The following is a 27,671-nucleotide window of genomic DNA, read 5'->3' on the forward strand; positions in this document are numbered from 1 at the left end:
TGTGACAAGTGTAACAGAAAGCCAAAGAACAGAACGGCTGCTAACTGACTTCATCACAGCAACTGGAGGCTGAGCTCCATCAGCCCCGTCCCCCCATGTCTAAAGAAAAGATTCTGTACTGCCTGGACTATCATAGCAGCGGGAGGCTTCCTCCTCCTCATTTTATCTCACTAAAAAGTCAGTGTTTCTTATTCCTGCATTCTTTATTACTTCATCACACAAATGGGGGGACACTGCCATGGTAACCCAGGAGGATTGGGGGAGGAGGGAAGCAATGGGTGGGGTTGTTGCAGGGGCACCCCCTGGAATGGCATGCAGCTCATCATTTCTGCGGGATCTCTGGGGCTCTGACATGGAACGGCTGTGCTCTCTGGTTCTCTAGTAGACTTGCCCCATATTCTAGGCAGGACTGACTCTGTTTTTAGACAAAACATAAAGAAAGGAATGACCCGAGGAGTCATTCCCATTTTTGTCCATGCGCCTCCAGCCGACCTCAGCAAGGGCAGCTAGGAGCACCCATGACAGCAGCAGATGGTACAGAACAACTGATAACCGTCATCTCATTTCCAATTTACAATGGCATGGCAGACGGTGCAATAGGGATGGTAACCGTCTCTGCTACCTTGCAAAGGCAAATGAATGCTGCTGTGTAGCACTGCAGTACCGCATCTGTCAGCAGCATCCAATACACATACAGTGACAAAAGGCAAAACGGGCTCCATGATTGCTATGCTATAGCATCTCCCAGGGCAATCCAGGGGAAAAGGGTGCGAAATGATTGTCTGCCGTTGCTTTCACGGAGGAAGGATTGAGTGACGACATTTACCCAGAATCACCCGCGATACTGTTTTTGCACTGGGATCTCTACCCAGAATTCCAAGGGACGGGGGAGAGTGCGGGAACTATGGGATAGCTACAGGATAGCTACCCACAGTGCAACTCTCCAGAAATCGACACTAGCCTTGGTGCATGGACGTACAGCGCCGAATTAATGTGCTTAGTGTGGCCGCGTGCACTCGACTTTATACAATCTGTTTTACAAAACCAGTTTATGTAAAATCGGAATAATCCCGTAGTGTAGACATACCCTTTGTCAGAATGATGTCTGCTGCCTCTGCTAAATTGTTTAAGTTGGCTGTCCTGAAAGCTACCTGCTGAGCAGTAGAATCCACACTGAAAAAAGATTTCCCATTTCAATTTGATTATTCTGCCACCTAGTTTTCCAGTACATTAACTGCTTTGGGAACTGCTGTGTAGCATGGACTTAGTGGTTCAATGCATGGGAAGCAACAGGGGTTTGATTCAAGAGGTGTATGAGGTGTGTGTGTTTCTGTGACAGAAATAATAGATGTATAATCGTGTGTATTATACATAGTATCAATCCTGCCATTATCTCCAACCCATCCTTTAATATCTGCATTCCTAAAAAGTGTCTTAATATTTTCTGAATGCAGAGTTTCAGAGGAGAGATCCAGACCTTTACCGTGAAGCTGCATCTAAACCAAACTGTGAATTGTGGGCTGTGGTACTTGGAGAAGCAAACTCAGAAAGTTTGCGGAGTAAAATTCAGCAGCTCCAGAGGTTGATCATGGAAATTAAAGAGGAGAGAATATCAGATGAGGCACAGCATTTTCTTCCTGCAACACAGGCAGACAATCTTAGGGAGCCTCAGTTTACAGGTAAGCATGTATACTCTTTTTCATGTTACACCGTAAATACTACTTTAAAAATGCCCTGAATTCTGTAATTGCACAAATCAATGGACATGTTGGAACTATAGTACAATTTAAATGGTTGAGTAACAATTGGCTGTACCAGAGGAAATAAACTGATTAATATTTTATTTAAACATTATTAGTGTTTTAGATTTATGCAAATAACCTCCTTGAGGGGAACAAAGGGTATGATAACTACATGCTGATATTTTTAATAAGATTTTAAAACTGTTAAATTGAAAGAAAAATACACGAACACATAAACCACAACATAGTACAATATAAATTTGGTAAACTTAAGAAAGAGGGATGGCTAAATTAATCACTAGTACTATGGAATGGTTCCTTGAAAAGACCTAACAGTATGTTAACTTCTGCTCAGTGTACTCAATTCTGAAGATATGCAGTTAGTTATGAACTGAATCCTTTTAGAGGATTTCAGTTGCCCAGTTACTTACCCATGTGAAATGTACATCCAACCTTCCTATTAAAGTTCAGTTTTGTGAAAATCTGTTTTGTGAAATCTAGTTGTCAGAGCAGTTAATTATGTTTTTTGAAAAATATGATTATATGTAGTTTTTGAAAAATATGATTATATGTAGTTCATGAAGGCATTTTAAAATATTGCTATTATAAACTCTCCAGGATAGTTCATTCTGCAACTTTAAACTTTTGCAGAGGGCATACAGTGTTTTTCATTCTTTTTCATATACCCTTTTTCATTTCATAGCCAAAAACTCCTTCCTTGTTGACTTCCATGCAAGTTCCTCTTTTTTATCATAGCCCCTTCTGTTTGAGCCTTTCTTTAGTAATGCTCAGTGGCAACAGGAGGCAGTTACAGTATGTCATTCATCAATATTGCAGCCATTTTCCAGTTACCTTCTGTGGAGGTTGAGCAATGCACGGTTGCTTGAGCCGTTTCCCTCATTATCCCCACTGGTCAGCTTTGCAACTTAATGGTCTCTCTCAGACCCTGATGAATTAGGAACATGTTGCCATTTAAAATACAAATTATGTGCAACATTAAAGCACACTTCTAAAATGCAAGGGATTATAGTTTAATTTTACTCAATATAAGAGAAAGGGAATTAATTTCCCTTCTTTCATATATAAACTTATGGACATTTTTGCTGTATGCAGTTTCTTGATAAAAGAATATATGGTAAAGTGTTCTACTTTTATTATTTATATAATATTATATATAATTATACATATATTATATGATTTATATGCTTTGAGTAAATGTGCATATTTTTGTTGCAGTTTACGGTTTGATGGCTTATGCATTTAAAATGAACAATTACATACCATATTTTTTTATTTAGGCAACTGGGCAGTGTTGTATTTGTAAACTTATTTAAAAATAAATCATATGTATATATCAGACAGTGTACATCAGTAAAGGTTTTCTGTTTTTTTGAATTATTTTTTATTCTTCTACCTACACACACAAGGTAAAAGTGGTGGGATCTCTCAAAAAATGTGAATAAGACAAAACATGGGTTTTTGTTTCTATATTGGTACTTTGTGAAAAAGTCTCTTTTTTACAGTATAATTTCCTTTAAAAACATAATAAAAGCAGATGCCTCCAACAGTGGCAAGAAGATATTGATATATAGGTAAAGCAAGTTAAGATTACAGTATATGAAACTAGAATTTACATATTTTCTAACATATTTTTTTTAATATTAAAAGGTATCCAGAGGATTGCGAATGAGTCAAAGCTGGAGTTTGTCCTTGGTAAGACATAGTTTTGATTTCTGTACAGAATGGATTGTATGGACATATTCTGTGTCTATAATATTGCATACTAGTTTTAAAAAAATTGACTCCTGTGTATAGTAGATATTGTGTGCCTGTGTTGGAAATATTGGGGCTAGATTCTAAGCTGATGTAAATTGCTGTAATGCCATTGACTTAAGTAGAGCTACTTCATTTTATATCAGCTCTATGGTATGGCCCATAATGCTTTATAAAACATTACATATTCTGGGCTAAGGAATTGAAAATCCCTATGTTTAAACTATGGGCAGCTCTATATTTTATTCGGCTATAATACTTTACCTTTGAATAATATATACATTTAGTTAAAACACAACTATTCCTTTGTTGGGAAAGGTTAATATCAATCTTTCTCCTTACTCTAGTCTAGTGCATTTACAGGGGAGCAGTCTGTTTCAGAAGGTGTTCTGTTAGTACATATCACACACACTATATAATATAGTTAGGAGAGTTCAGTCGGTCAAGCAGACTAATTGGCTGAACATGGTTCCTCATTGTTAACTTGATGTTTGGTAGCGGAAAGCATTTAAATTAAATTATTTTGCACTTTGAAGTATGATAGATTTTCAATCTCTTCAATTTCTCTTTTTTTCCATATTGTCTGTTTATCTTTCTCAATTTTCCCATATAGAAAATCATTACAAACAGAAAGAAACAAAAAACTATCTTCCCATGGTTTCATTAAATTGCATAATATTTGTAGCATTAGCAAAAGTGTCATTTAGAAAGTATAAGTCGCTTTTTATTTTTATTTTTCAAAAGATGAAGAGAAATAGTTGTGCAGGGTACTAAGTGTAACTGGAACATACGACATCTCTGGAATCTAAATAATTCCTAGTTTTAGGCCTTCATTTTTCTCCATACTGTACAGGAAGGACACATAGATGTAGTAATAAAACTTTGACATTGTGCAATCCGAAGACAATATATAGTATTTTCTGAAATAATTAAAACTAATCAGCTACCTTATTTTTAGTTTTTTATTGATATAATCAGACAAAATGCATTTGACATAGTGTATGTATATAGTGAGGAAACCTGAAGAGTGATAAATACTCGTCAATGTGATCCATCACAGTAAATATACATGTATGAAATAATATTATCATATATTTTAATTATACATTACATTTTCCTTTCTGGTATATATAGTATCCTATGCGGAAAATGGAAAACTGTTTGTTTTTTCTACTGCCAGATCCTCAGTTCTGTTATATCTACCTTGTCCCACTTCAGATGGCTAATAATTTCCCCTTGCATAAAAAACCCTCTAGTGGCATAGAGCCTCATGCCACCTGTCCTCCACGATCATCACCTTCCTTCCTCCTCCCTCTTCTCCACTCTCCTATCCCTCTTGCCCAGCTCTCTGCCTTTGTCTTTGTGTTTAGTTAACCGCTTCCTCAGTAAACCCCACCCAAAGGATTTAAATAACAAAAAACTATGAAAAAATCATGGTGCTACTGTGATGCTTACTGACCATTATTCTGCTCACTCTGCTGGTACGTTATGTCCCTTTGCCCTACCCTTTGGGCTTGTTTACATACAGTTTTTGTATTGCTATATCCATATAAATTTTGAAACTGGCAGAGTTAAAGTGATAGGATTTCCTAGTATGGATGCAATTATACTAGTGAGTTGTATTGCTTCAACTATGCTGGTTTCTAAACTGATATAGCTGAAGTGGTACAAAAACTGTATGTAGACCAATCCTTTGCCAATCATACGTTTTAGATTGTAACCTCTTGAGTGCAGGGACTGTTTTTTTCTTGATGTTTATACAGTGCCTAGCAAAATGAAACCCTGTTCCTATTTGGCCCTTTGGTGCAACCATAACTGATAACATGATTGTGTTGATGATAAAGAACTGCTGTAGATTTCCCTATGCTATCCAGCCTCACAGCACATATTATATGGGACATGACAATGGAAAATGAGGCATGGCCAGAGTATTGCTGTGCTCCCGTGATACCCAGGTCCCAGATCAGCCGTTGGGGAGCTGTTGGAGGTGGGTGCAGATTACAGCAGGCATTGCTACAGAAGGTGAATCTGCTCTCAGCTGGCTTGAGGATCAGTGAGTGGAGATATAAAAGTAGTGTAAAGCCTATTTTTTCTATCTCTTGTCCCTACCAGGACGTGGGTGGTCGTCCCTAGTGGTCAAAGCAGGAGTCGCAAGTCAGGCTAGATCAGATACCAAGAGGTCAGAATCAGAGACTGGCAAGAGGGCAAACTAAGAGTCAAGTTTGAGGAGGCAGGCTGGGTCAGGTTACCAGGAGATCAGAAGCAGGAGACAACTTGAGAGCAGAACCACAGATCAATAACCTGAGTAAGGTCTGGTTGGGATACCAGGAAGTCAAGCCAGGGAAGCAGGAAGCACAAGGTACACAGTCCAGAGCAAGGTGGATTCCACTGCATGGACAGCTTCCTGTTCCTGTGCTGAGTATAAATACGGGCTGTGGACCAATCAAGACCCCCAGTGTTCTGCCAATCAGCTCTTGGGACTGGGGACATCTGTCTCAGTTCAGCTCCTATTTTGACAACAGTTAGCAGGTTCCTGGGTGGCAGGTTGAAACATGCTGGATCTAAAGAGCCATAGGAATCAGTGTTCAAGACCCACAGTTGCTTACACCCCTCCTTTGGGTCCCACATTGAGCAGAGCTCTGGTATGTGGTTTCTAATGGTGACTGAAATTTCCTGGTTCATTCAGCAGCATTATGAATTATATCACTGCAGCTCTAGGAATACATTTTATTAGTTAATTGCTGCTGCTCAACCAGCAATGGCACACAAAAATGCAAAGCCCTATGTTGTTTAGGATGGCCTTACCTACCCAGTGATAGTTGACAACACAGAGACCCTTGCAAGATTGGGTCTTTAGTGACAACTGATTTTTTTGTTATTTAAGTTAACCTCCCTACTCCAAATTAGATTCCCTCATGCTCAGTTAGACTGACTCTCTTTGAGTTACTTACACCCACTATCAATGTCTAAAGCAGGATAAACTGGTGAAGTAAACACATTAAGGAGCCAGAAGTAAGTTCATTAAAGCAGTATACTTTACACTGTCTTATGCTACCTTAGACATTGGTAGAATTTTGTAAGTAGGTCTAAAGAAGTCTAAGTTAGTGTAATGAGTCTATTAGTATAAGGGGTCCAATGTATACATTACTTCCCAGTTTGGCCCTGTGACTCTAAAGAAGCGTAACTCCCGTCCAGACTACCCGCTGTATTGGCGGGTAGCGATTGATTTATCGGAGATCGACATATCGTGTCTCATCTAGATGCGATATATCAATCCCCGAACGCGCTCCCCGTCGACTCCGGAACTCCACTGGAGCGAGTGGCGGTAGCGGAGTCGACGGGGGAGCCGCGGACATCGATCTCACGCCGTGAGGATGGGAGGTAAGTTGGAATAAGATACTTCAACTTCAGCTATGGAATTCCCGTAGCTGAAGTTGCGTATCTTACATCGACACCGCCCCTCAGTGTAGACCAGGTCCAAGGGAGTGTAAGTTGATGTAATAAATATAATGAGGAAACTGGAAGAAATTATGTTACATCCACTTAAGTCCCTGTAAACTTTCATAGACTTGCTTAAACTTGCCTCTGAATTTGGCACTTGAATCTAGAAGAGAAACTCCAACAGATCATAACTGTAAAATTTGTTAGTTTGGGCCTAAACTAATGGCCTGTCTTTCTAATCTAATTTATTTTATATGTAAGATATCAGTCACCTAGGATCTAGACTCTAAAGAAAATGTATAAGTATTATAGATATGTGTGTATGCATAGGTTAGTTTATATGTGTTAATAAATACACTTTTTAAAATTCTAAAATGTAAAGAAATGATATTGTGCAGTTACTATCATTTAGGTGTAGTTTTGCAGGTCCTGTGTCATTAATGGTGAGTCATACAGTAAATAACTTTCACAAATGATTGTCACTAGCAATTAAAATATAAAATATTCCTTTTGTACTATTTGAGTATTGCCTAATACACATCCAGTGCTTTTTCAGGTACTTGGCTTGTGCCCTTAGGAGTTTCAGTGGCTCACTGCCATTTAAAATAATGACACTGAATATCAGTGCTGTACAGACATTGCACTCCTGTACAGCAGCAAAGATCCTGCATGCTGTATATTAAACAAATAGTTATATTGATCGGGGTTAAACAATGACTTGTAAATTTTCAAAGATTTCCACTAGGTTTCTTAGCCCTGCTGAAACTGTTATTAATTGGAGTCATGAGGCTAAAACCCTTCACAATTCAGAACATCTGGGAGTGATTGACTGTGATTTATAATAGCCTAACGCAAATAAATCAAATATTTTATTAAGATTGCATGATTCTCTAATGTTCATTATTTTGGGATCTGCAGTTTATTAGAGCTTCCATTAAACAAGCGTGTCTGGTCTTGAGATTCTTGGAAGACCGTTTCTGATATGTCCATTTTTTGAAGCTTAGGTTTCTTGAGTCTTTACTTTTTAAACTCACCTTGCTGTTTGGCTTTCCTAGTCACGCTGCTCTGTTCTGTTTGCTGGCAGAAGAGTGAAATGTATTAAAATCTTGTTCTCTGAAGTCCTATGAGCAATGCAAGAAGAAGCACATGAAATTCAATGCAGAGAACTGAGTGGGGGACAAGAACAGAGCAAAGGAAGAGCAGGAAGGGAAGAAAGAAGTATGTGACTGATCCAAGACCCATTGAATTCAGTGAGACTCTTTCTGTGGACATCAATAAACAGTGGATCAGGACTATTAGGGATTGGTCTCTTCTAGAGTTTCCTTTTCAATTGCTTTTTAAAAAATGTGGACTCTTACTGATTCTTCCCAGTGTTAAAATTTTATTCAGTTACTAAGGTATGTGATCCAAGGAGTTGGTGATTTTGTGGATCCCCACTGCAGTCTTCAGAAGTTTGACTATCTAGTGCTGTTGGCATTTACTTTTAGAGCAAAAGAGAAAACAGAACAAGGAAGGAAGGAACAAAGCAGAGGATGAAGTGGATAAGAAAAGCAGATAAGACAGTGATAGAACATTTTCCATTTGAAAAAAAAAAGTCATTAGCTACGGAGCATACTCCACTCTTGTTGACCTTCAGGGCATGCTGTAGGCTTCTCTCTTCTCTAGCAGCTTTTTTTTAATGGGGTGAGTGGATAAAAGATATTTCTTGAGTGATGTTTGCCTCTCCATAGCTAAAATTAAAGCTTGTTTCCCATTGTAAACCCAGTTAAGCTCTACAGCTCCTTCCTCCTACATTTCTGCAAAAGGAAAACAGTCTTCCTGAATTTCATATGCCACATACTGTCCCAGAGTAGAGAATTGTTATGGCTGCTCTGCATCTGTGGCATGATTAAAATCAGCTGGACCACATCAGATATTTTGCCTGCTTTGCACCACTCCAATGCTACAAATTAGTCATCATCCATCACTGGAGTTGTGTGAGCAATTGGAGTTGTATCAATGAATTGGCTTTTACATATTTTGCTTTCATCTTTAAGGCTCTGCATAACTCTTCTCTGGCATACACATCTCACTCTTTACAAATTGCCCCACCCCCACTTCCCCTGGGTCTCCTCCACTCTCCTAACTACATCAGCCTAGATGCTCTGTTCGTTCTTTTTAATTTTGTCTGATTAAGGCTTCTGCCTGTCACTTGTGATAAGAAAAACTGACCTAAGAGTCCTAGTCTGGAGTACTGGAGGTGCTAAAACATCACCTTCTGTAACAGATTTGAAATGTAAGTAAGGAATTGTTCCTTTGTCAAATCCCATCTTCTATCCAATGTAGCATTACTCCTGCTTGTTTCTTTTTAGCTAATTAGCTATCATCTCAGTAAGCATGTCTAATTGTTGATAGAGCTGCTCACAGAAAATGTTTTCATCTTGTATGGTATCTGTTGTTACTTAAAGATATTTGGAAAATTGGAACTACCTTGGGGTTCTGTTCATTACATTGTTATGATTTCTGTAAACTCAAATTCCATGTACGTTATAGGGATAAAGACCCCACACCAACCTTTCTGTGTAATTGGTATTTGTCAGCCCAGGCTTCCTGTTGAGCACAATGATGCTCATGTGCTCTGCAGTGGGTCATAGCATGTGGTGAACCTGTGTGTGGGAAAGAGAGACATGACTGACAGACTGGTATCAACAGGAGAGGATGTGAGAGGCAGCTGCCTTTTTGGGCACCAGGAGTAGCAGAATCAAGAGCAGACTGTTTTGAAGCACTCATCTTCCATTTGTGCTATAAGCTCAACCTGTTTTCCATTGGTTTGCCAAAAGCTATTGCTTCTTTTATGAATCATTTCCCCCTGAACTAATTTGTGCAGTCCAGGCATACAGTATGTGACAGTTTTGTAAACACAAATGTGAATAAAACAGGGCTATGAATGAGGAAAACTTTTATCCTAAACCCAGGAGCATAAAGTCTTTACTACATAGATTTGCTTACATGTTTTGGAATAAATTCATACATAAGGATACATTGTGAATAGCTAAAGCTAATCTGTTCAGAGACGAATTTGTGGCTATCTGAATTTGGAAAAACTATAACAGTTGAAAGGGCTCTGCTGCGATTTAACCATTTTAAGAGAAGGGGGTTTATCACCATTGTTCTGGAGTGATGCAGCAGATAATAGGAATGAATACTGACAGAACTGTGCAAATGTAAAGGGGAAAGTAGGAGGAGGCTAGGAAAGAGCTTTTCTTTTTTGTCTTGTATAAAAAAGATTGTTACACTTTTTCAGTAAAACCAGCTTCTCTTTGACATTCTTTTCTGCATTTTTTTTGTTGCTTTACATATTCCCCATAATCCTTAAATATAAATGTTGAGTTCTTTTGAAAATTTTACTTAAGTCCCATTTTCAAAAATGATTTAGGCACTCGGGAGCCTAAATCTTTTAAAAAGTCAATGGGATTTAAGCACCTTTGTTACTTAGGGACAGCTTTACAAAGGTATTTAGGCACCTAAAGATGCAGATAAGTGTCTAGCAGGATATTCACAAGTGCCTAATAGCAGGTTAGGTGCCTGACTCCTATTGATTTCATGCTTAGATGCTTATTTTTAAAATCCCACTAGTTGCCTTTCTGCATCTTTAGGTGCCTAAATACATTTGACTCTTAGGGTACCTCTATACTGTAAACAGAAACCCGCAGCTTTGAGTCTCAAAGCCTGGATCTACAGACTTGAACTGGTGCTACAGTGCTAAAAATAGCTGTGAAGATATTGTGGCTCAGGCCACCTGGCTTCCTCCCCAGGCTTCTGAGCCCAAGCTCCAGCCTGAGCCACAATGTCTGCCTAACTTTTTTTTTAGTGCTGTAGTGTGAGCGCAGGTCTGTAGACCCAAGCTCTGAGAGTTGATGCCATGAGTTTCTGCTTGCTGTGTACAGCAGTTTTGGAAATTTTTCCCCATAGTCTCTTAAGTGCCTGAGATACTTTTGAAAATGAGGTTTAGGCTCTTAAGTTACTTAGGGTACAATTTTCAAAAGTGCCTATGTGTGTCTCTCTTCAATTTTTGTGATTCTGACATATGAATATATGTTGGTTTAAGATGATTATTTCACGAAAATTTTTAAGCAATCGGTAAACTCGGGGGTTGTGCCGTATGATTGGAGGATTGCTAATGTAGTTCCTATTTTTAAGAAAGGGAATAAAAGTGATCCGGGTAATTATAGGCCTGTTAGCTTGACGTCTGTAGTATGCAAGGTCTTGGAAAAAATTTTAAGGGAGAAAGTAGTCAAGGACATAGAGGTCAATGGTAATTGGGACGAATTGCAACACGGATTTACTAAAGGTAGATCGTGCCAAACCAATCTGATCTCCTTCTTTGAGAAGGTGACGGATTACTTAGATAAAGGAAATGCGGTAGATATAATTTACCTAGATTTCAGTAAGGCGTTCGACACGGTTCCGCACGGGGAACTGTTAGTCAAATTGCAAAAGATGGGAATGAATATGAAAGTTGTTAGTTGGATAAGGAACTGGTTAAAGGGGAGACTCCAGAGGGTCGTATTGAAAGGTGAATTGTCAGGCTGGAAGGAGGTCACTAGTGGAGTCCCTCAAGGATCGGTTTTGGGACCGATCTTATTTAACCTTTTTATTACGGACCTTGGCACAAAGAGCGGGAATGTGCTAATAAAGTTTGCGGATGACACGAAGCTGGGGGGTATTGCTAACACGGAGAAGGACAGGGATACTATTCAGGAAGATCTGAACCACCTTGTTAACTGGAGTAATAGGAACAGGATGAAATACAATAGTGAAAAGTGCAAGGTTATGCATTTAGGAACTAATAATAAGAATTTTGGATATACGATGGGGGCGCATCAGTTGGAAGCGACGGAGGAGGAGAAGGACCTTGGGGTGCTGGTTGATAGCAGGATGACTATGAGTCGCCAATGTGATACGGCTGTTAAAAAAGCAAATGCGATTTTGGGATGCATCAGGCGGGGTATTTCCTGCAAGGATAAGGAGGTGTTAGTACCGTTATACAAGGCGTTGGTGAGACCCCATCTGGAATACTGTGTGCAGTTCTGGTGTCCCATGTTCAAGAAGGATGAATTCAAACTGGAACAGGTTCAGAGACGGGCTACAAGGATGATCCGAGGAATGGAAAAACTGCCTTATGAAAGGAGACTCAAAGAGCTTGGCTTGTTTAGCCTGGCCAAAAGAAGGCTGCGGGGGGATATGCTTGCTCTATATAAATATATCAGGGGGGTTAACGTTAGGGAGGGAGAGGAATTATTTAAGTTTAGTACTAATGTAGGCACGAGGACGAATGGGTATAAACTGGATATTAGGAAGTTTAGACTTGAAATTAGACGAAGGTTTCTAACCATTAGGGGAGTGAAGTTCTGGAACAGCCTTCCGAGGGAAGTAGTCGGGGCAAAAGACTTTCCTGGCTTTAAGACAAAGCTCGATAAGTATATGGAGGGGATGTTATGATAGGATTGTCAATTTGGGCAATTGATCTTGGATTGCCACCAGATAGGTCTGCTCAATGATCTGCGGGGAGATGTTGGATGACATGGGAACTGAGTTACTGCAGAGAATTCCTTCTTGGGTGTAAATATGAAAATTCAACTTTTAATTCTTGATATAAAAAATAATATATAAGAACACAGCCAGTGGGCTCAGTTCAGGTATGAAACAGTGACTTTAAGTTGTGAAGATGATAACCAAGTACTCTCTTGAAACCCCTGGGTTGTTCTTTTGTTTATAGGATCAAGTCAGCGAACGCTTGCCATTGAAACACATTAATTCTGATTGCACTTCCATGAATATAAATCAGAAGTAACTCCAGACACCCCATCCCCGTAGGTGCAACCTCCAGAAAAATAACTGGAAAGAACCAGGATGGATAATTTTGTTCAGCTTAAACAAACAAACAAACAAACCAGTCAGGTGAGGGACATGACATACACAGGGTTAGGGCTATGCAAATTTCTGTCCCCACAGCACATTTTCAAAATAATCTTCTAAAATTTGGTTATTTATTAAATTATTTTGCATGTATCTTTTCTGTTAATTAACATTTTTTATATATTTACTTGGTTCCTCTTACATTTGTTGTTTTCCTTTTCTACTTCACTATGCTTTTTTCCTTTCCTCTTTCTTTTCCTACTGTCCCTAAATTTTGAATCCTCCTTCACCCCTCCCTCTCTCGTGTTCCCCATTTCCTAACTCTGTACTCTTCCCACTTTTATTTTACACACACACTCTAGTAAGGAGTTTTAAGCGTGCTCTCTTAAGATGGCCCCAGGGCTTTTCTCCAATAGAAGAATATAAAGATCCTTATCGGTACTCCTGACCCAAATAGAAGCCAGCCAAACCAGCATGAGCTACTCCTACACTATTCACAGGAAGCTTCAAGAACTCCTAGCCTTCAGCGATCTTTTGAATGGGAGGGCTGGTACACTATCCCTGCCAACCCTCTCCTTCCCCAAGTATTCTTTTTTGGCTCCGAGCCAGACTCTTCAGGAAGTGACTGGTTGGCTATTCCCCATCCCACCTGTTCAGAGTCAGGGACAAGACAAGCCTACTCCCGCCTTCATCATTCTCCTGAAAAATATCTGCAGGGGGTGCAGTTTTTCTGGCTACTCCCATCCTACACCTATAAGAATTGGAAACCCACTGCTAGGTCCCGCTGCTGCTGGCCTTTAAAGCAAAGTTCTCACCTTGAAAGCTGCACGTTCTGCATCACAATACAGTAGAGTTAGTAGTACTACAATATCAAGCTGGTTTTGTTCAAATATTTAAAAAGCAGTTATAGTTACACTAAGGCTGCTTTAGAGTTGAAGTATTTTGGCAGAGTTGACTGTGGCAGAGTTGACTGAAATCTCTTCCAGTTTTCTCTTCTGCTGCTGACTCATGCCCTTGCAGTCCTTGCTGTTCTCACCAGACAGAAGAAATGTATAGTATTTTGAAGCTGCAGAGCAGCCAGGCCTAAGCCATACAGGAAGCCAAAAGAAGATCTTTCTCTCGCTCCCACAGGGATATTTACAATGCCTCCTCTTCAGGTGGGCAGTTGAGGGAAACAGGTAGATGAAGATGCTCCAACTTCTTTCAGCACTTCTCTCAATTCCTGCTGCCTTTGACTTTCTACTTTTTCTAGCGCCCTACCCCTGTTACATCTTTCCCCTCATTAGTTAACGATAGTCTTTCAGGCCAGTGAGGCCCTCTCCTCACAATGTGCTATTTGGCCTCTCAGAGTCTCCTGGACTCTATTTGCAGGATGTATTACCTAATAGGCTTTCACATGCTTTGTCTCATATGTTATTAATAGGGCACCTGCTGCCATGTTCCAGTAATGCTGGGGTCTCTCAAGCCCCATAATTATGTTACAAATGTAACTATTTTTAAAAATGTGTTACCATATAGTTGAATGCAGTCGTTAAAATGATGGTTCAACTGTATTAGGGATGGCTGGCTAGACAGGGGTTTCAGTATTACTAAGTTATTACAGTTTTTCATGTGCTTTGAGAAATCAGAGGGTCTAAGAGCAAGAGTTTACACAGCTTTCTGAGACTAAGACATCCATGAGTGTAGGAGTATTAAGAAATTCCATTCTCACTCTGAGTGAATGCATTCAGATATTTTTAGTGTGTCTATACAAAGGATGTCAGAATGGGTTGAATTAATTTGCGAGTTGAAGTAGTATGAACAAGTTAGGCTTCCATAGGCTGGAGGAGAGCTGAACAAATAGGAAATAAATTCTGAGAATCCCTTTTGAGAATTTCTGACTGACATGGCTGTTTGTGAGTGTTTTCAACCTCACAGTGTGTTTCAGTAACAAACACATAGCCAAACTTCAGAACTTCACATATGATAATAGCATGTACAATTTAATGAGATATTACTACCTATCAGATCAAAACTTTTAAAATGATATCTCACAAGGCATACTTTGTACAAAACATATCCTAATTACATGACAGTGGTGAATATTGGAGTGCCATGGTGTCACATGTGCTTGTTCCTTTTTTGTGTTTATTTTCTACATATATTCTAGCAAATAAGGTTTATTATTGTGAATCCTTACAAAAATAATTTTAATTTCAACATTTACGGGAAGCAAATTTCAAACTGCATAACTACCCAACAGTATGAAATTCAAATTGCCACTTTCATACTCTCAGACAAATAGACACATAAAACTTCAGTTAACATAACTGCCATTAGCCTCAACTTAAGTGGGTGCAGCTTGTTTGGGGAGAAAATTTTAAAGTAACAGTTATTTTCAGATCATAGTAATATTTTGGGTCACAGTTCTTGCTATGAGTGCACAGTATGGAATTGACCTACAGAATCATTAGGTTTTGATAGGTCAGTAATATATTAATGAAACCATTTTAAAGTAAGTTAGCATGATAGATTGTAATTATTTATTTGGAGTTAACAGCTCCGTACCTTGTTGACTGAAAATTTGCCTGTCAAATGTAACTGTTAAAATATATCTCTAAACATGCCTACTGAAAGGGTTGCAATAGTGCATTAAGATACTTCTCAAGGCTGACTTGAAATCTTTGTATATGGGCATAAAAGTCAAATCAAAAGGGGAATGATTTTAACCTTTCATTATTTAGATGTTTTTCTTTTCACCGCTTTAGCTAAATATGTACTTATGTTGGATTTGAAATGTGAGTCCTGCAATATGAGCTGTGATCTGAAAAGTGAGATTCATCTTCAGGGCCTGGAAGATTTGGAAATTTCAGATGAGTAGCAGCCACAAAATCCCAGCTAACATTGTTTCTAAAATGTCAGGCTATGCTTCTGTAGTCAGGCTTATCTTTCAACTGGTTGGAAACCATTTGCTCTTCCTGATAACTCTAAGGCCACGTCTACACTACAGCATAAAATTGAAATTATTAAAACCGGTTTTATAAAACTGGTTTTATAAAATCGATTTTACGCGTCCACACTAGGGCATATTAATTCGGTGGTGTGCGTCCATGGTCCTAGGCTACCATCGATTTCCGGAGCGCTGCACTCTGGGTAGCTCAGTAAAAGAATGAGACCAATAACTTCGATTTCCGTCCACACTAACGCTAAATCGATATAGTAATATCGATTTTAGGGTTACTCCTGTCGTTGGGGAGGAGTACAGAAATCAATTTTAAGAGCCCTTAAAATCGATTTAAAGTGCCTTGTAGTGTGGACGGGTACAGAGTTAAATCGATTTAACGCTGTTTAAATCGATTTAACTGTGTAGTGTGGACCAGGCCTAAGTGTGACCTAATGGTAGGGGGAAGATAAGCATCTCAGATGAGACCACTGCATAGGCAGGGCTTGCTTTAAAAAATAAACCTGCTTGGCATTATCAGAAGAGGATACAGGCACTATTTTGAAATTTCTACTATAGTGGTGGTTCTTGGATCTTCATATACATGGAACTAACTATTTTACTTGCCAGAGGTTGCAACAGAATTGTTTTCAAAGCGGTCAAGTACTAGAGTATGAGATCTCTATAGTAACATATTAGCAATGTTGGCTATGTGGAGATCTGAATTCACTCTCATTCAGATCAATGCATCCTTTGCTATAAACTTCATTAGGAGCAGATGCATCATAGGTAAACTGTCTCAAAACCTGGAAGTAACTCCCTGTACAAGGAGACAAATGAAAGCCTTTTTTTATTCTTAACTATAAATTTCATTGTTCTAGTGAGTTCAGGTCAATTAAATATTATTTCAGAGATTCTTTTGAAAAGGAAAAGGGTCATTCTTTAGTTACATAAGATAACAGACACTATAGTAATGAAGCAATTTTAAGAATGGTCAGTATTCCAGCATGAACAGTGTTTTCTTTGACCTTTTAAAGGACTTCAGCTAGAAATGACATTCCATGAAGGTTACCAGGATCAAACTATGTTGTTTGTGTCACAATAAGGCTCAGTGTCTTTCGGTCTGTGGAAGGTGATTAGTGTCTCTCCCTTTCTGATCAGTTTTAAAATGTCAGCTACAACAATAGATGAGATGACAATTTGGAACAATATCCTTTCGGACAGTTTCATTAGTTTTGAGGAGATGAACAGATTGTTGACCAAGAAGGTCCTGAAAGTTTCAGAATATAAACTATTTTAAATAGGGTTATTTCAAAATTACCTTTACACTGTTTTGCTAGAGCTACCAGCAGGGCACCAGCAGTGTGCCATTTGTCATCCAATAGGTGTTGATTATTGCTTAATCCTCTGGCTGGTCTTCGACAGAAAAGACTGTCTTTGTACCCAGACAGGTCTGCCGGTTGAGAGGTACTCCCTCAGTTGAAGAGGATAGGGGATATAGCTCACTTCTGAAGGGTGTTTGGAATATGGGTCCTGCAGACTGAATTACTAGTGTTGCACAAGACTCTTCCAGTAAAGTGAGTGGATCCTCTAGAGCTCTCACCTTATCACTCTTTGATTGCACCTTTCCTAAAACTCTTTATTTTACCTTTCTGGGATCTCTGTAGTTTGTTGGTGTTATGTATAGTCTTTCCCTTCCCCCTCATAGTCTGATCTCCTCTTTCTCCTAATGAAGAGATGACACTGTTACCTCTTGCAGCTCCTGTGCTACAAAATTTCTGTTTCTATTTAATATCCAAAATGGCTTAATCTCTAACTGCCATAAGGTAGAGTAGCACCTCTTATTTCAATCACTCATTTAGCTGTTGATCTAGAACACCCACCTCTCTGACAAGTATTCAAGATGGGCTCTCTTCTCCTTTAACCATTATCTGCATGCAGATTACTCCGCAGCTTCCTATCAAGTAAGTGCTGGTTTGGAAATGTAATTATCAAATGGCTAAAAGTGATTGACCTGGATTACAGAATTCCATTTTCTCTCTTGATTAAAAGTACGGTATATCTTTCTATAATTTTCTCTGACCTGGAGGTGTTCTCCATTTTACCCTGACATGTCAAAGAGCTCTTTTAGCAAAGCACTGATATTTTACTTTTCCTCACACCTTGGTTTCTGCACCTGGTCCTGTTTTTAGATCTACAACTCTTTTATCTTTGATGTTTTCATGGCTCCTAACTCAGCTGGTCCCTAATCCTGATTGAGCGTCTGAGAGTGTCACTTCAGGACAAATAATAAATAGATATTAAATAAATAATAATACCCTGTTTGAAAGTCCTCTGACATTTTCTGATTGCTTCACACACAAAGGAGTGGAGAGGAGGCAAGCTGTAATGTTAAAACTTTACCTCATTGATTTCTCTTGGAAAATCTTTCAAGTATTGTTTGTGGAACTGATCAAAACTGAGTCAGTTGGCTTACCCTCTATAAAGCTCTGATTCCTGTAAATTAAAGTTTATAAGAAAAGAAACATGACTCTCTTCAGTCAGATTGATCTTAAAGGGTTTTTGGGTGTATACTCGAATATCAGCCTTTGTTATAATAATTTAGTTGCTCCAATGTTGGTCTACCTTTTCATTTTTAGATGCCATTTTAGTATATTACCAGCATCTCATCACATCTTTGTCCCCTCTCTGACACTTGCTACAATTGCTCCATATAGGGTACACAGAGGTCTGTAAGAGAGCGTACAGCAATCTGCAATGTTCTTATATATTACTCATAGACTCATAGACTCATAGACTAATAGGTCAGAAGGGACCAATCTGATCATCTAGTCTGACCTCCTGCACAAGGCAGGCCACAGAACCCCACCCATCCAATTTTATAACACCCCCTACCCCAGGATCGAGTTATTGAAATCTTCAAAACTGGTTTGAAGACCTCAAGCTGCAGAGAAACCACCAGCAAGCGACCCGTGCCCCATGCTGCAGGGGAAGGCGAAAAACCTCCAGGGCCCCTGCCAATCCGCCCTGGAGGAAAATTCCTTCCCGACCCCAAATATGGCGATCAGCTAAACACTGAGCATGTGAGCAAGACTCACCAGTTTATTGCCAATGTATTTATTCGGAAGCTGCGAAAGAGCAATCTTAATTGTGATTAGCTCTGAGGTGCATGACTTCCTCATTGTGGTCACCTTTGTAATACTGTTGTTGTAATTATTAACAACATCTATATTGGCACCTAGAGGCCAATCAGGTCTGAACCCACTGTGTGAGGTGCTGTACAAATGTACAGTCTCTATGCCGAAGAGCTCACAATCTAAAAGATATCAAGTAGGACATCTCATTTTCTTGAAGAAAGGTGCCTGTGCCCTCCAAATGAAAGGCATTTAATACACTACTTAGGTTATGTATTGTTTATTTCTGGTTGCTTTATTTTGGGAAATAATCTACTTCCTTTTGCAAACCTAAAATATATGATGATGATGAGATGACATAGACATGGGGATGAAGGAAGAGAAGAACTGTGTATAAACTATTTCTTTCCTTATTAGAGAATTGCTCTCAGGAAATAATTTTCTTTCCATCCAAGAAATTCAGACTAGTGGCTTCCTCAGAACTTTTTTCAACAGTGCTTATTGAAAGAGTGTATTGTGTTATAATCAGGGCAGCCCAGAGGATTCAGGGGGCCTGGGGCAAAGCAATTTTGGGGGGCCCTTCCATAAAAAAAGTTGCAATACTATAGAATACTATATTCTTGTGGGGGCCCCTGCGGGGCCTGGGGCAAATTGCCCCACTCCCTCCCTTTTTTCCCCCCTCCCCCGGTGTCCCTAGGAAAAATAAACATTTAAAAACCTTCCTTATCTTGGCACATACCCAGTTTTGAGAGAACTTCTTTTCAAGTCACCTTTACAAGGTATCGCTGGTTCTCAGTATCAGCTAGTGCTGAAAGGCACTAAAGCTCATTAAAAGGGTTTCACGAACAGTTTTTTTGGATTGAGAACTAGGGGGTTTTAAAAAGCAGAAAAATGTCACTGACAATGTCTGCTTTCCTTCAAAAAAAATTTTTTTTTTTATTTAAAAGCTGAAATTAGTCTGCCAAAACCTGAACATGGTTTGGGGTTTCAGAAGTATGTGGCCAAATATTTGCTGCTTGCTGTTTGATTGTTTAAAGAAACAAAAAAAAATTCTGCTTAAAAAAAATCCAAAACTTTTGAACCACCTCAGCTAGTGACCAAATGCCTGAGCCCATCCAGTCAAGTTTCTGATACTCTTCTGGCTTCCTTAACTCATATCTGTCTCCATAACTTTGAGTTCATTTAGGTTAGAACATAAGAACATAAGAATGGCCATACTGGGTCACACCAAAGGTCCATCCAGCCCCGTATCCTGTCTACTGACAGTGGCCAATGCCAAGTGCCCCAGAGGGAGTGAACCTAACAGATAATGATCAAGTGATCTCTCTCCTGCCATCCATCTCCATCCTCTGACAAACAGAGGCTAGGACACCATTCCTTACCCATCCTGGCTAATAGCCATTAATGGACTTAACCTCCATGAATTTATCTGTTTCCTCACAAACTGGAGATGGTTACTGTGGGTTTGTCTTTAGTATAGCTTATGTACATACTCCACGAACTGAGCATTTCAGCTTGTTCCAGAATCTGGGATGAGCCTATGTTGTGAAAACTGAAATGCTCAAAATAGCACATGCATGTGAATGGACACAGAGTGCTAAATTTAAATTAACCCAGGGGTTCTCAAAGTGGGGGTTGGGACCCCGCAGGGGGTCACGAGGTTATTACTGGGGGTCCCGAGCTGTCCTCCACCTCAAACCCTCCTTTGCCTCCAGCATTTATAATAGCATTAAATATATTAAAAAGTGTTTTTAATTTATAAGGGGTGGGGTCGCACTCAGAGGTTTGCTATGTGAAAGGGGTCACCAGTACAGCAGTTTGAGAATGACTGAATTAACCCCTCTGGAGCCTCGGGGAATTTTGCAGGGGAGAGAGGGTCTCCTTTGATAGGGTTGGGAAAGAGGTAGGCAGTGTAGGATATTGCCCTTCTCATGTGATTCCCTCCCCCATGGCTCTCTTGGCTCTATCACTGTTAATCTAAAGTGGTTAATTTTAAATGAAGCTACCCTCCCCTGACATGAATCTCCCTATGGCACTGAAATGAAATGTAGACTATAATTTGGCATTTGAGAAGTGAAAGGGATGGTAGCCCTAAGGGAAAAGATAACAGCTTGGCTCTTTTGTTTAAATAACTGTCTGCCAGCCTCAAACTGCTGAATGAGTTTTAGGGTAGGGAAGGCTGTGCCTCCCCAAACAGCGTGGCCCTGCCCATTATCTGACCCCCACCCACTTCCTGCCTCCCAACTGCCCCCCTCAGAAACCCCGACCTATCCTGCTCCTTGTCCCCTGACCACCCCCCCCAAGATCCCCCCGACCACCACCCCAGGACCCCACCCTCCACCAACCACCCCCCGCTCCCTGTCCCCTGACTGCCCAGACCCCTATCCACACCCCCCCGCCAAGTCCTGACAGACCGTTGGAACGCCCATGATCCAACTCCCCATCCCCTGACCGCCCCCACCCCTGAACCTTTGCCTCCTCCCTGTCCCTGATTGTCCCCAGGACTCCCTGCCCCTTATCCAACCGCCCCGGCCCCCTTACCGTGACACTTACCCCCACCTCCCCCATCTCCTGGAGCCACAGCACGCCGCGTCCTGGACAGCACTGCAGCTGCGTGGCTCTGGCGGGACCTGAGCTCCTGCTGCTTGGCTCCAGCTCACAATCCCGCCCCCTTCCCACGCGGCTCTGAGTGGGAGGAACTTTAGCTCTGTCCAGGGCTGCTCCTGGACACAGCGCGCTGAGGCGCTGGTGGATGGGGGAAGGCGAAAGTGGAGGCAAGGGAGAGCCTCAGAGATTCTCGTGGGGGCCTGGGGCAAGTTCCCCCCCCCCCCCGGGCGGTCCTGGTTATAATGTTGTTGCGCATTCAGAGTGAAATGAAATACCACCTGCTTAGTTGATTGCTACTGGTATATAATTATTTATGCAGAAGAATGGTGCCAGTGTATCAAAGTTGGACATTGTGGACAGCACACACTGCTAAAAAGTTTCCAACCTGGAAATTAGTTGGAGCTCTTATTTTAATATACAGTTTATTTCCTCTTTTGGCAATGGTGGTCAGCCTCCTTTCATTTCTTGCTTTCAGCCTAAATGACTGTGCCAGTCGAATACTTTATAATTGGAAAACCTAAAATAAATGACTACAGAAGCCTATGGTATAAAAAACAATGAAGTAAAAGGTGAAAGTTTACTATGAGTGTCCTATCTGCTTTTTCTCTGCTTCTCATTTAGCACTAGATCCTGCAGTCACTCTGTGTTCAGTGTAATGGGAAATCTGTGAACAGAATTCTTGTGAGCTTGGGCTTTCACTACAGTAGTCTTGTGATGAGATAGATATAGATAAGTATTAAAAAAAAAAGTGAAGGGGCAATGATACCTTAACTTCCACTTTCTAAGAGTTTAAGTTCTAGTAGAGTGGTTTTCAACCTTTTTTCATTTGTGGACCCCTAAAAAATATCAAATGGAGATGTGGACCACTTTGGAAATCTTAGATATAGTTTGTGGATCCCCAGAGGTGTGCAGACCGCATGTTGAAAACAATTGCTCTATTATGATATCACTAAAGCTGGGATGGTCAATAGGTGGACTGCAGGCCAAATCTAGACTGCCAGATGCTTTTGAATGGATCTTGAAATCTTTTTTTAACTTACTATTATCATTATTGCTATTTTTTATTATTTTCTCTGAAATCTGGACCTTGAGTTTACCTTACCCAAGAAATTTGGCCGTTGAGAAAGAAAAAGATTACTTCTGCACTAAAATATCAACATGTGCCAAATCAGTTACAACTTTGGAATATCTGTGTGTAAATCCATTTTTATGTTAATGTATACAGTGCTTTCGTAAGCCTATAATCACTTTTACATAATCTTTCTCCTCTCCCAGTTGTTCTTCCAGTGAAATGAAGTCCTCTCCAGGGCAGAACAGGAATGTCATTAGTAGTGATGCCAGCCACTTTATAATGTAGGGACAGGAAGTGAGGACAATTAAAAAAATCTAAACCGACCACTTAAGTTGTGCTTTACTAACACTATTTAAGTCATGATCTAGCATTTTAGATTTCCTTATGCTGATACACACATTCTCTTCAGGTGCCCAACAGGAGTGTGAAGATACTTTCTTTATAAGAATGAAATTGTTTTATTTATTTTATTTTGTTTACAGAACATATGGCTCTACTAAAATGATTTGCATAAACACACCAGTAGTTTTCTAAGTGGACTGAATTTAGAGCATTTATCCTAGTACACCACATTCTCCATTTTACAGTTTGAAGTGATGGCCTTATTTTGAACAAAATTATGACCTAACTTACATCAGCATTTTCGAGAGCATAAGAGGATAAGTTGCACACCGGCAGGTAGGAAGTAGACTTGCGTACACACTGTGCACAGAAGGAATTGTGCATTGTACTTAGTACTGCAGAGACTGCACAGCAGGCCAATGATAGAGCCAGATGCAATATGCAAATAGAGGCAGAGATCCATGCTAGAAGGGAAGGGTCTGGTCATATAAATGACCCCTCCATCTGAAAAAACAAAACAAAAAAAAGCAGGAGAACATGCAGCACCAGCAAGTACTAGATCAGGGGTGGGCAAACTCTGGCTCACCAGCCAGATCCAGCTCGCCAGCCATTTTAAGCTGGCCCTTGAACTCTTGCTGGGGAGTGGGGTCAAAGGCTCGCCCCGTTCCGGTGCTTCAGCCAGGGCACAGCATTGAGGGCCGCTCCATGCAGCTCCCGAAAGCAGTGGCATGGCCCTGCTCCAGCACTCCAGCCAGGAAGCAGGGTCGGGGGGCCGCTCCACACATCTCCCGGATGCAGCAGCATGGACTTCCTCTGGCTTCTAGGCGCTCCAAAGGTCCTGCTACAATGGCCCTCTCCAACGCTCTAAGGGGAGCTGCAGTGGTGGTGCCTGCGGACGGGGTAGCGTGCAGAGCCACCTGGCCGTGCCTCCACGTAGGAGCTGGAGAAGGGATATGCTGCTGCTTCTGGGAGCCGCTTGAGGTAAATGCCGCCCGGAGCTTGCACCCCTGAACCTCTCCCCATGCCCCAACCCCCTGCCCCAGCCCTGATCCCCCTCCTGCCCTCCAAAACCCATGGTCTCAGCCTGGAGCACCCTCCTGCACCCCAAACCCCTCATCCCCAGCCACACCTCAGAGCCCACACCTCGGAGCCCACACCTACAGCTGGAGCCTGCAACCCTACCCTCTACCCCAGCCCTGACCCCCCTCTTCTGCCCTCTGAACCCCTCTGTCCCAGCCCAGAGCACCCTCCTGCACCCTGAACTCCTCATCCTCAGCCCCACCCCAGCGCCTGCACCCCCAGCCGGAGCCCTCACACACTCCCCCACTCCAGCGTGGAGCCCCCTCCAGCATCCTGAACTCCTCATTTCTGGCCCCATCCTGGAGCTCACACCCCAAACCAGAGCCCACACCCCAACCCCAATTTTGTGAGCATTCATGGCCCGTCATACAATTTCTATTCCCAGATGTGGCCTCAGGCCAAAAAGTTTGCCAACCTCTGTACTAGATGGTGCAGCACCCCAGTTGTAAACTGCACTGTCTGAACAGCTGGAGCAAGTCACTGTGCATGCATCATTGCAGCTGGAACACAATGGCCAGAAAAAGGTGCCTTAACTGGACCCCAGATGTTCCCTTGCTGCTAACACAGCTTAGCACCATAAATAAGCATGGCATCCAAGAGTGAACTGTGTGGCACACTGCTTAACCTAATATCCCAATGTAGCATCAGTAGCAGGCAACAGTATGAGGTAGTGTAGCACTTGGCAAGTCACAATACACCTCTACCCCGATATAATGCTGTCCTCGAGAGGCAAAAAATCTCACTGCGTTATAGGTGAGACTATGTTATATCAAACTTGCTTCTCCCACCCCACCCTTCCTTGTTCCCTGACTGTCCCCTCCAGAGACCCCCATCCCTAATCACCCCCAGGATCCCACCCCCTACCCAACTCTGCTGTTGCCTGATTGCTCCAACCCTTGTCCACCCCGCCACTCCCGGCCCCCTGACAGGCACTCACCAGCAGTGGTGGGAAGTGGAGCAGCCCGGCCCCAGTCCGCTCCACTCTGCCAGCTCCCAACCACGGCGCTCCGCTTCCTGCTGCCGGTGAGTGTGGGGAGGTTGGGGAAAGGATGCCCCCCCCCAAGCGACATGGCTGGGAAGCAGAGTGGGCTGCTCCCAGCCCCCTGCTAATCCCCCAGGCCACTCTGGGACTGCGGGGCCCCCAAAAGTGCCCTCTCACAGCTCTTGCCCCCAAGACCCTGCGTGGGGAGCCCCTGACTGCCCCCGAGACTCTCTGCCCCTTATCAAACCCCCCAGCCTGGCCCGGCACTCTTAACACGCTGCTCAGAGCAGTGTGTCAGAGCTTTACTGTGTTGTATGCGAATCCGCATTCTGTCGGGGTAGAGGTGTACTAAATATGTCTGTGTTAATTCCTCTGATGAGGTAGGGAAAACCTGCCTCCTCCTTACACATGTGGTGCATACTGCTGAGCTACTGATAGGCAGGGGCCTCCGTGGCTGTTGGTGGCTGCTGCAATGTTAGATTATGGTCTTGCCCTTTTATTCATGGTATTTTTTCAGATAGCAGAAATCTAGCGTTTGGAAATGGAATAGTTTGTGATCTGATCAAGTTTCAGGCATCCAGTATTTCTCATAACAGATGAGAAAGTTACAAAATATAATTTTTTGAAATATTGCAAATGCCAACCAAAGTGAGCAGTGAGTGTTCTGGGATAGAAATTTTGTGGTATTGAGAATGGTAATTTGAACTGATTTAAATAGGCTGTATGGGTACAGCAGGCATCACATCTCTCTCACGGTCATTCCCCCCTTTCCTTCACCACAAATTTATAGCATTTTTCCAAAGCAGCCTTTGTTATCTGGCATATGCTTGCCTGCTTTAATGTTAGACTCTACAGTGACATTTAACTGTTTCTTAAGGTTGTAAGGTTTATATTAGTTCCAGAGTTCTATGAATGAGGGTGACTTTTTTTCTGACTGACATACCAGCCTACTACTTAAGGTGATCATAGTTTAAAACATTGTTTCTCCATTGCAGAAAACACAGGGATTGCTCTTAATGTCCCCAGTCTAACTGATACAACCCCAGTTTCTGATACGGTACTTTTACATGAACTATAGATGGGGGCTATTCTCCCACTGCTAACTACAGATGTCGCCCTGTAAAATGTTAGCTGTTTTATATACTATGCATTTCTGCTGAACTAGGTAACTAGGTTACTGTAGTATCCAGTTGTGACTGGCAGGAAGGACCCAGGTCAGACGAAGCGCCGCTGTGAACATCTGTACTGTCAAGTCATACTCATGTAGCTGCATCCACACTGGTACTGCATTAACCCAGGCTAGGAGTCCTGGTGGCATATCCCAGGGTTCTTAGTGCTGCACTAAGCTGCGTTGCTCTGTGAATTTTTCTCCCAGAAAACACTGTGAAACATGTCTGTCCTTCCCAGGCCTCTGTGCAGAGGTATACTTAGCCCACCAACACCATAAGTAAAAGCACTTCTGGTTCTTCATACTCCTCACTTCTGTCCATGATCTCAGTTTCAGCTGGTATCAAGGCATTGATCCATCTCAGGAATGTGACCTGTTCTAGCTGTTGGCACCATTAGTGCAATGCCTGTTTTCAAAATTGACAGCATGAGACATGGTGGAAGGCATTTTGGCAGTGGTTTGTCACCCTCCTTGGTGAGGAGATCACACCAACCACATGCAGACATAGCAGAGTGGAGACAGCTGACTAGTAGATCTGGAATAAGGCCAAGCACAGAGTAGTGGGACTACATCACCATGCAAAACTGAGATGACCAGCAGTGGCTCCAGAACTGCCTCATGAGGAAGGCCACCTTCATGAAGCAGTATGAGAAGCTTTCCCTTCGGTGCCAGGACATGCAGATGAGGGAGGACGTACCAATCCAGAAACTAGTTGCTGTTTACTGTCTGGAAACTGGCTACCCCTGATTGCTGCTGGACCTTGTCTAACCAGTTCAGTATTGGCAAGTGAACACTTGGTGCTGTGGTGATGGAGGCTTGTGAGGCAATTATTGCTGTGGTTTACCCACAGGTGGTAGATGTGTCTGCTCTTCCCCCAGGAGGATACCAGAAAGGGTACTACTTGCTCATTATTCAGGCCTTTGTCCCGGCCATAGCAGGAGGTTCGTGGACACCAATGTGGGATGTACTAGCAATTGCATGATGCCAGGTGCTCAGGAGGCTTGGTGTTTATCTGTTTAGACAAAAGGGAATTTATTTCCTTCAGACAACATAGATATCAATAGGGTATCTGTGCCCACTGATATTTTAGGAGACCCAGGCTATCTTCTGCTGTCCTGACTCAGGATACCCTCCTCTGATGTGAGAGCATTTAGCCTGCTGAGCAGTTGCCAGATGACAGAGGCCAGTTGAAGGCAAGATGGTGTTCTATAGTAGCCAGTGTGTGTAGGCTATGCATTGCACAACATGTGGGAGGAAAAAGGGGAGACTGTTCACTAGGAATGAGTTGAAGACCATGTTGTTTTTACTGGCCTAGTACAGGCAACCCAAAAGTACGCCTCTGATCACTGGGGCCAGGGCAGTAAGGAATGCCTTGTGTGCCCACAGCCTTGCTTTGTATGGGGGAAATTAAAGGGAAATGTGAGAGTTTGTCAGTTTATCTATTGTTATGATGAGACTTTAACAACAGCTTTGGTTTAAATGTCCTGCCTCTTTGTTTTCTAAGCACTCGCA

At 41.7% G+C, this 27,671-nt stretch overlaps 1 protein-coding gene across 2 annotated transcripts in view; it reads left to right on the forward strand.

The window, feature by feature from the left end:
• Positions 1-27,671, forward strand: part of INPP4B (inositol polyphosphate-4-phosphatase type II B) — a 514,637-nt gene that overhangs the window by 173,404 nt on the left and 313,562 nt on the right. For both annotated transcript variants that reach the window (XM_030563920.1, XM_030563921.1), the window contains exons 3-4: positions 1,455-1,679; positions 3,411-3,455. In XM_030563920.1, the coding sequence (XP_030419780.1) occupies positions 1,589-1,679; positions 3,411-3,455 (136 nt within the window). In that variant the 5' untranslated portion in view covers positions 1,455-1,588. The remainder of the gene's footprint in view (positions 1-1,454; positions 1,680-3,410; positions 3,456-27,671) is intronic.

The sequence above is a fragment of the Gopherus evgoodei genome, chromosome 5 (genome assembly GCF_007399415.2).
Source record: "Gopherus evgoodei ecotype Sinaloan lineage chromosome 5, rGopEvg1_v1.p, whole genome shotgun sequence".
In the NCBI taxonomy this organism is placed as follows: domain Eukaryota; kingdom Metazoa; phylum Chordata; order Testudines; family Testudinidae; genus Gopherus; species Gopherus evgoodei.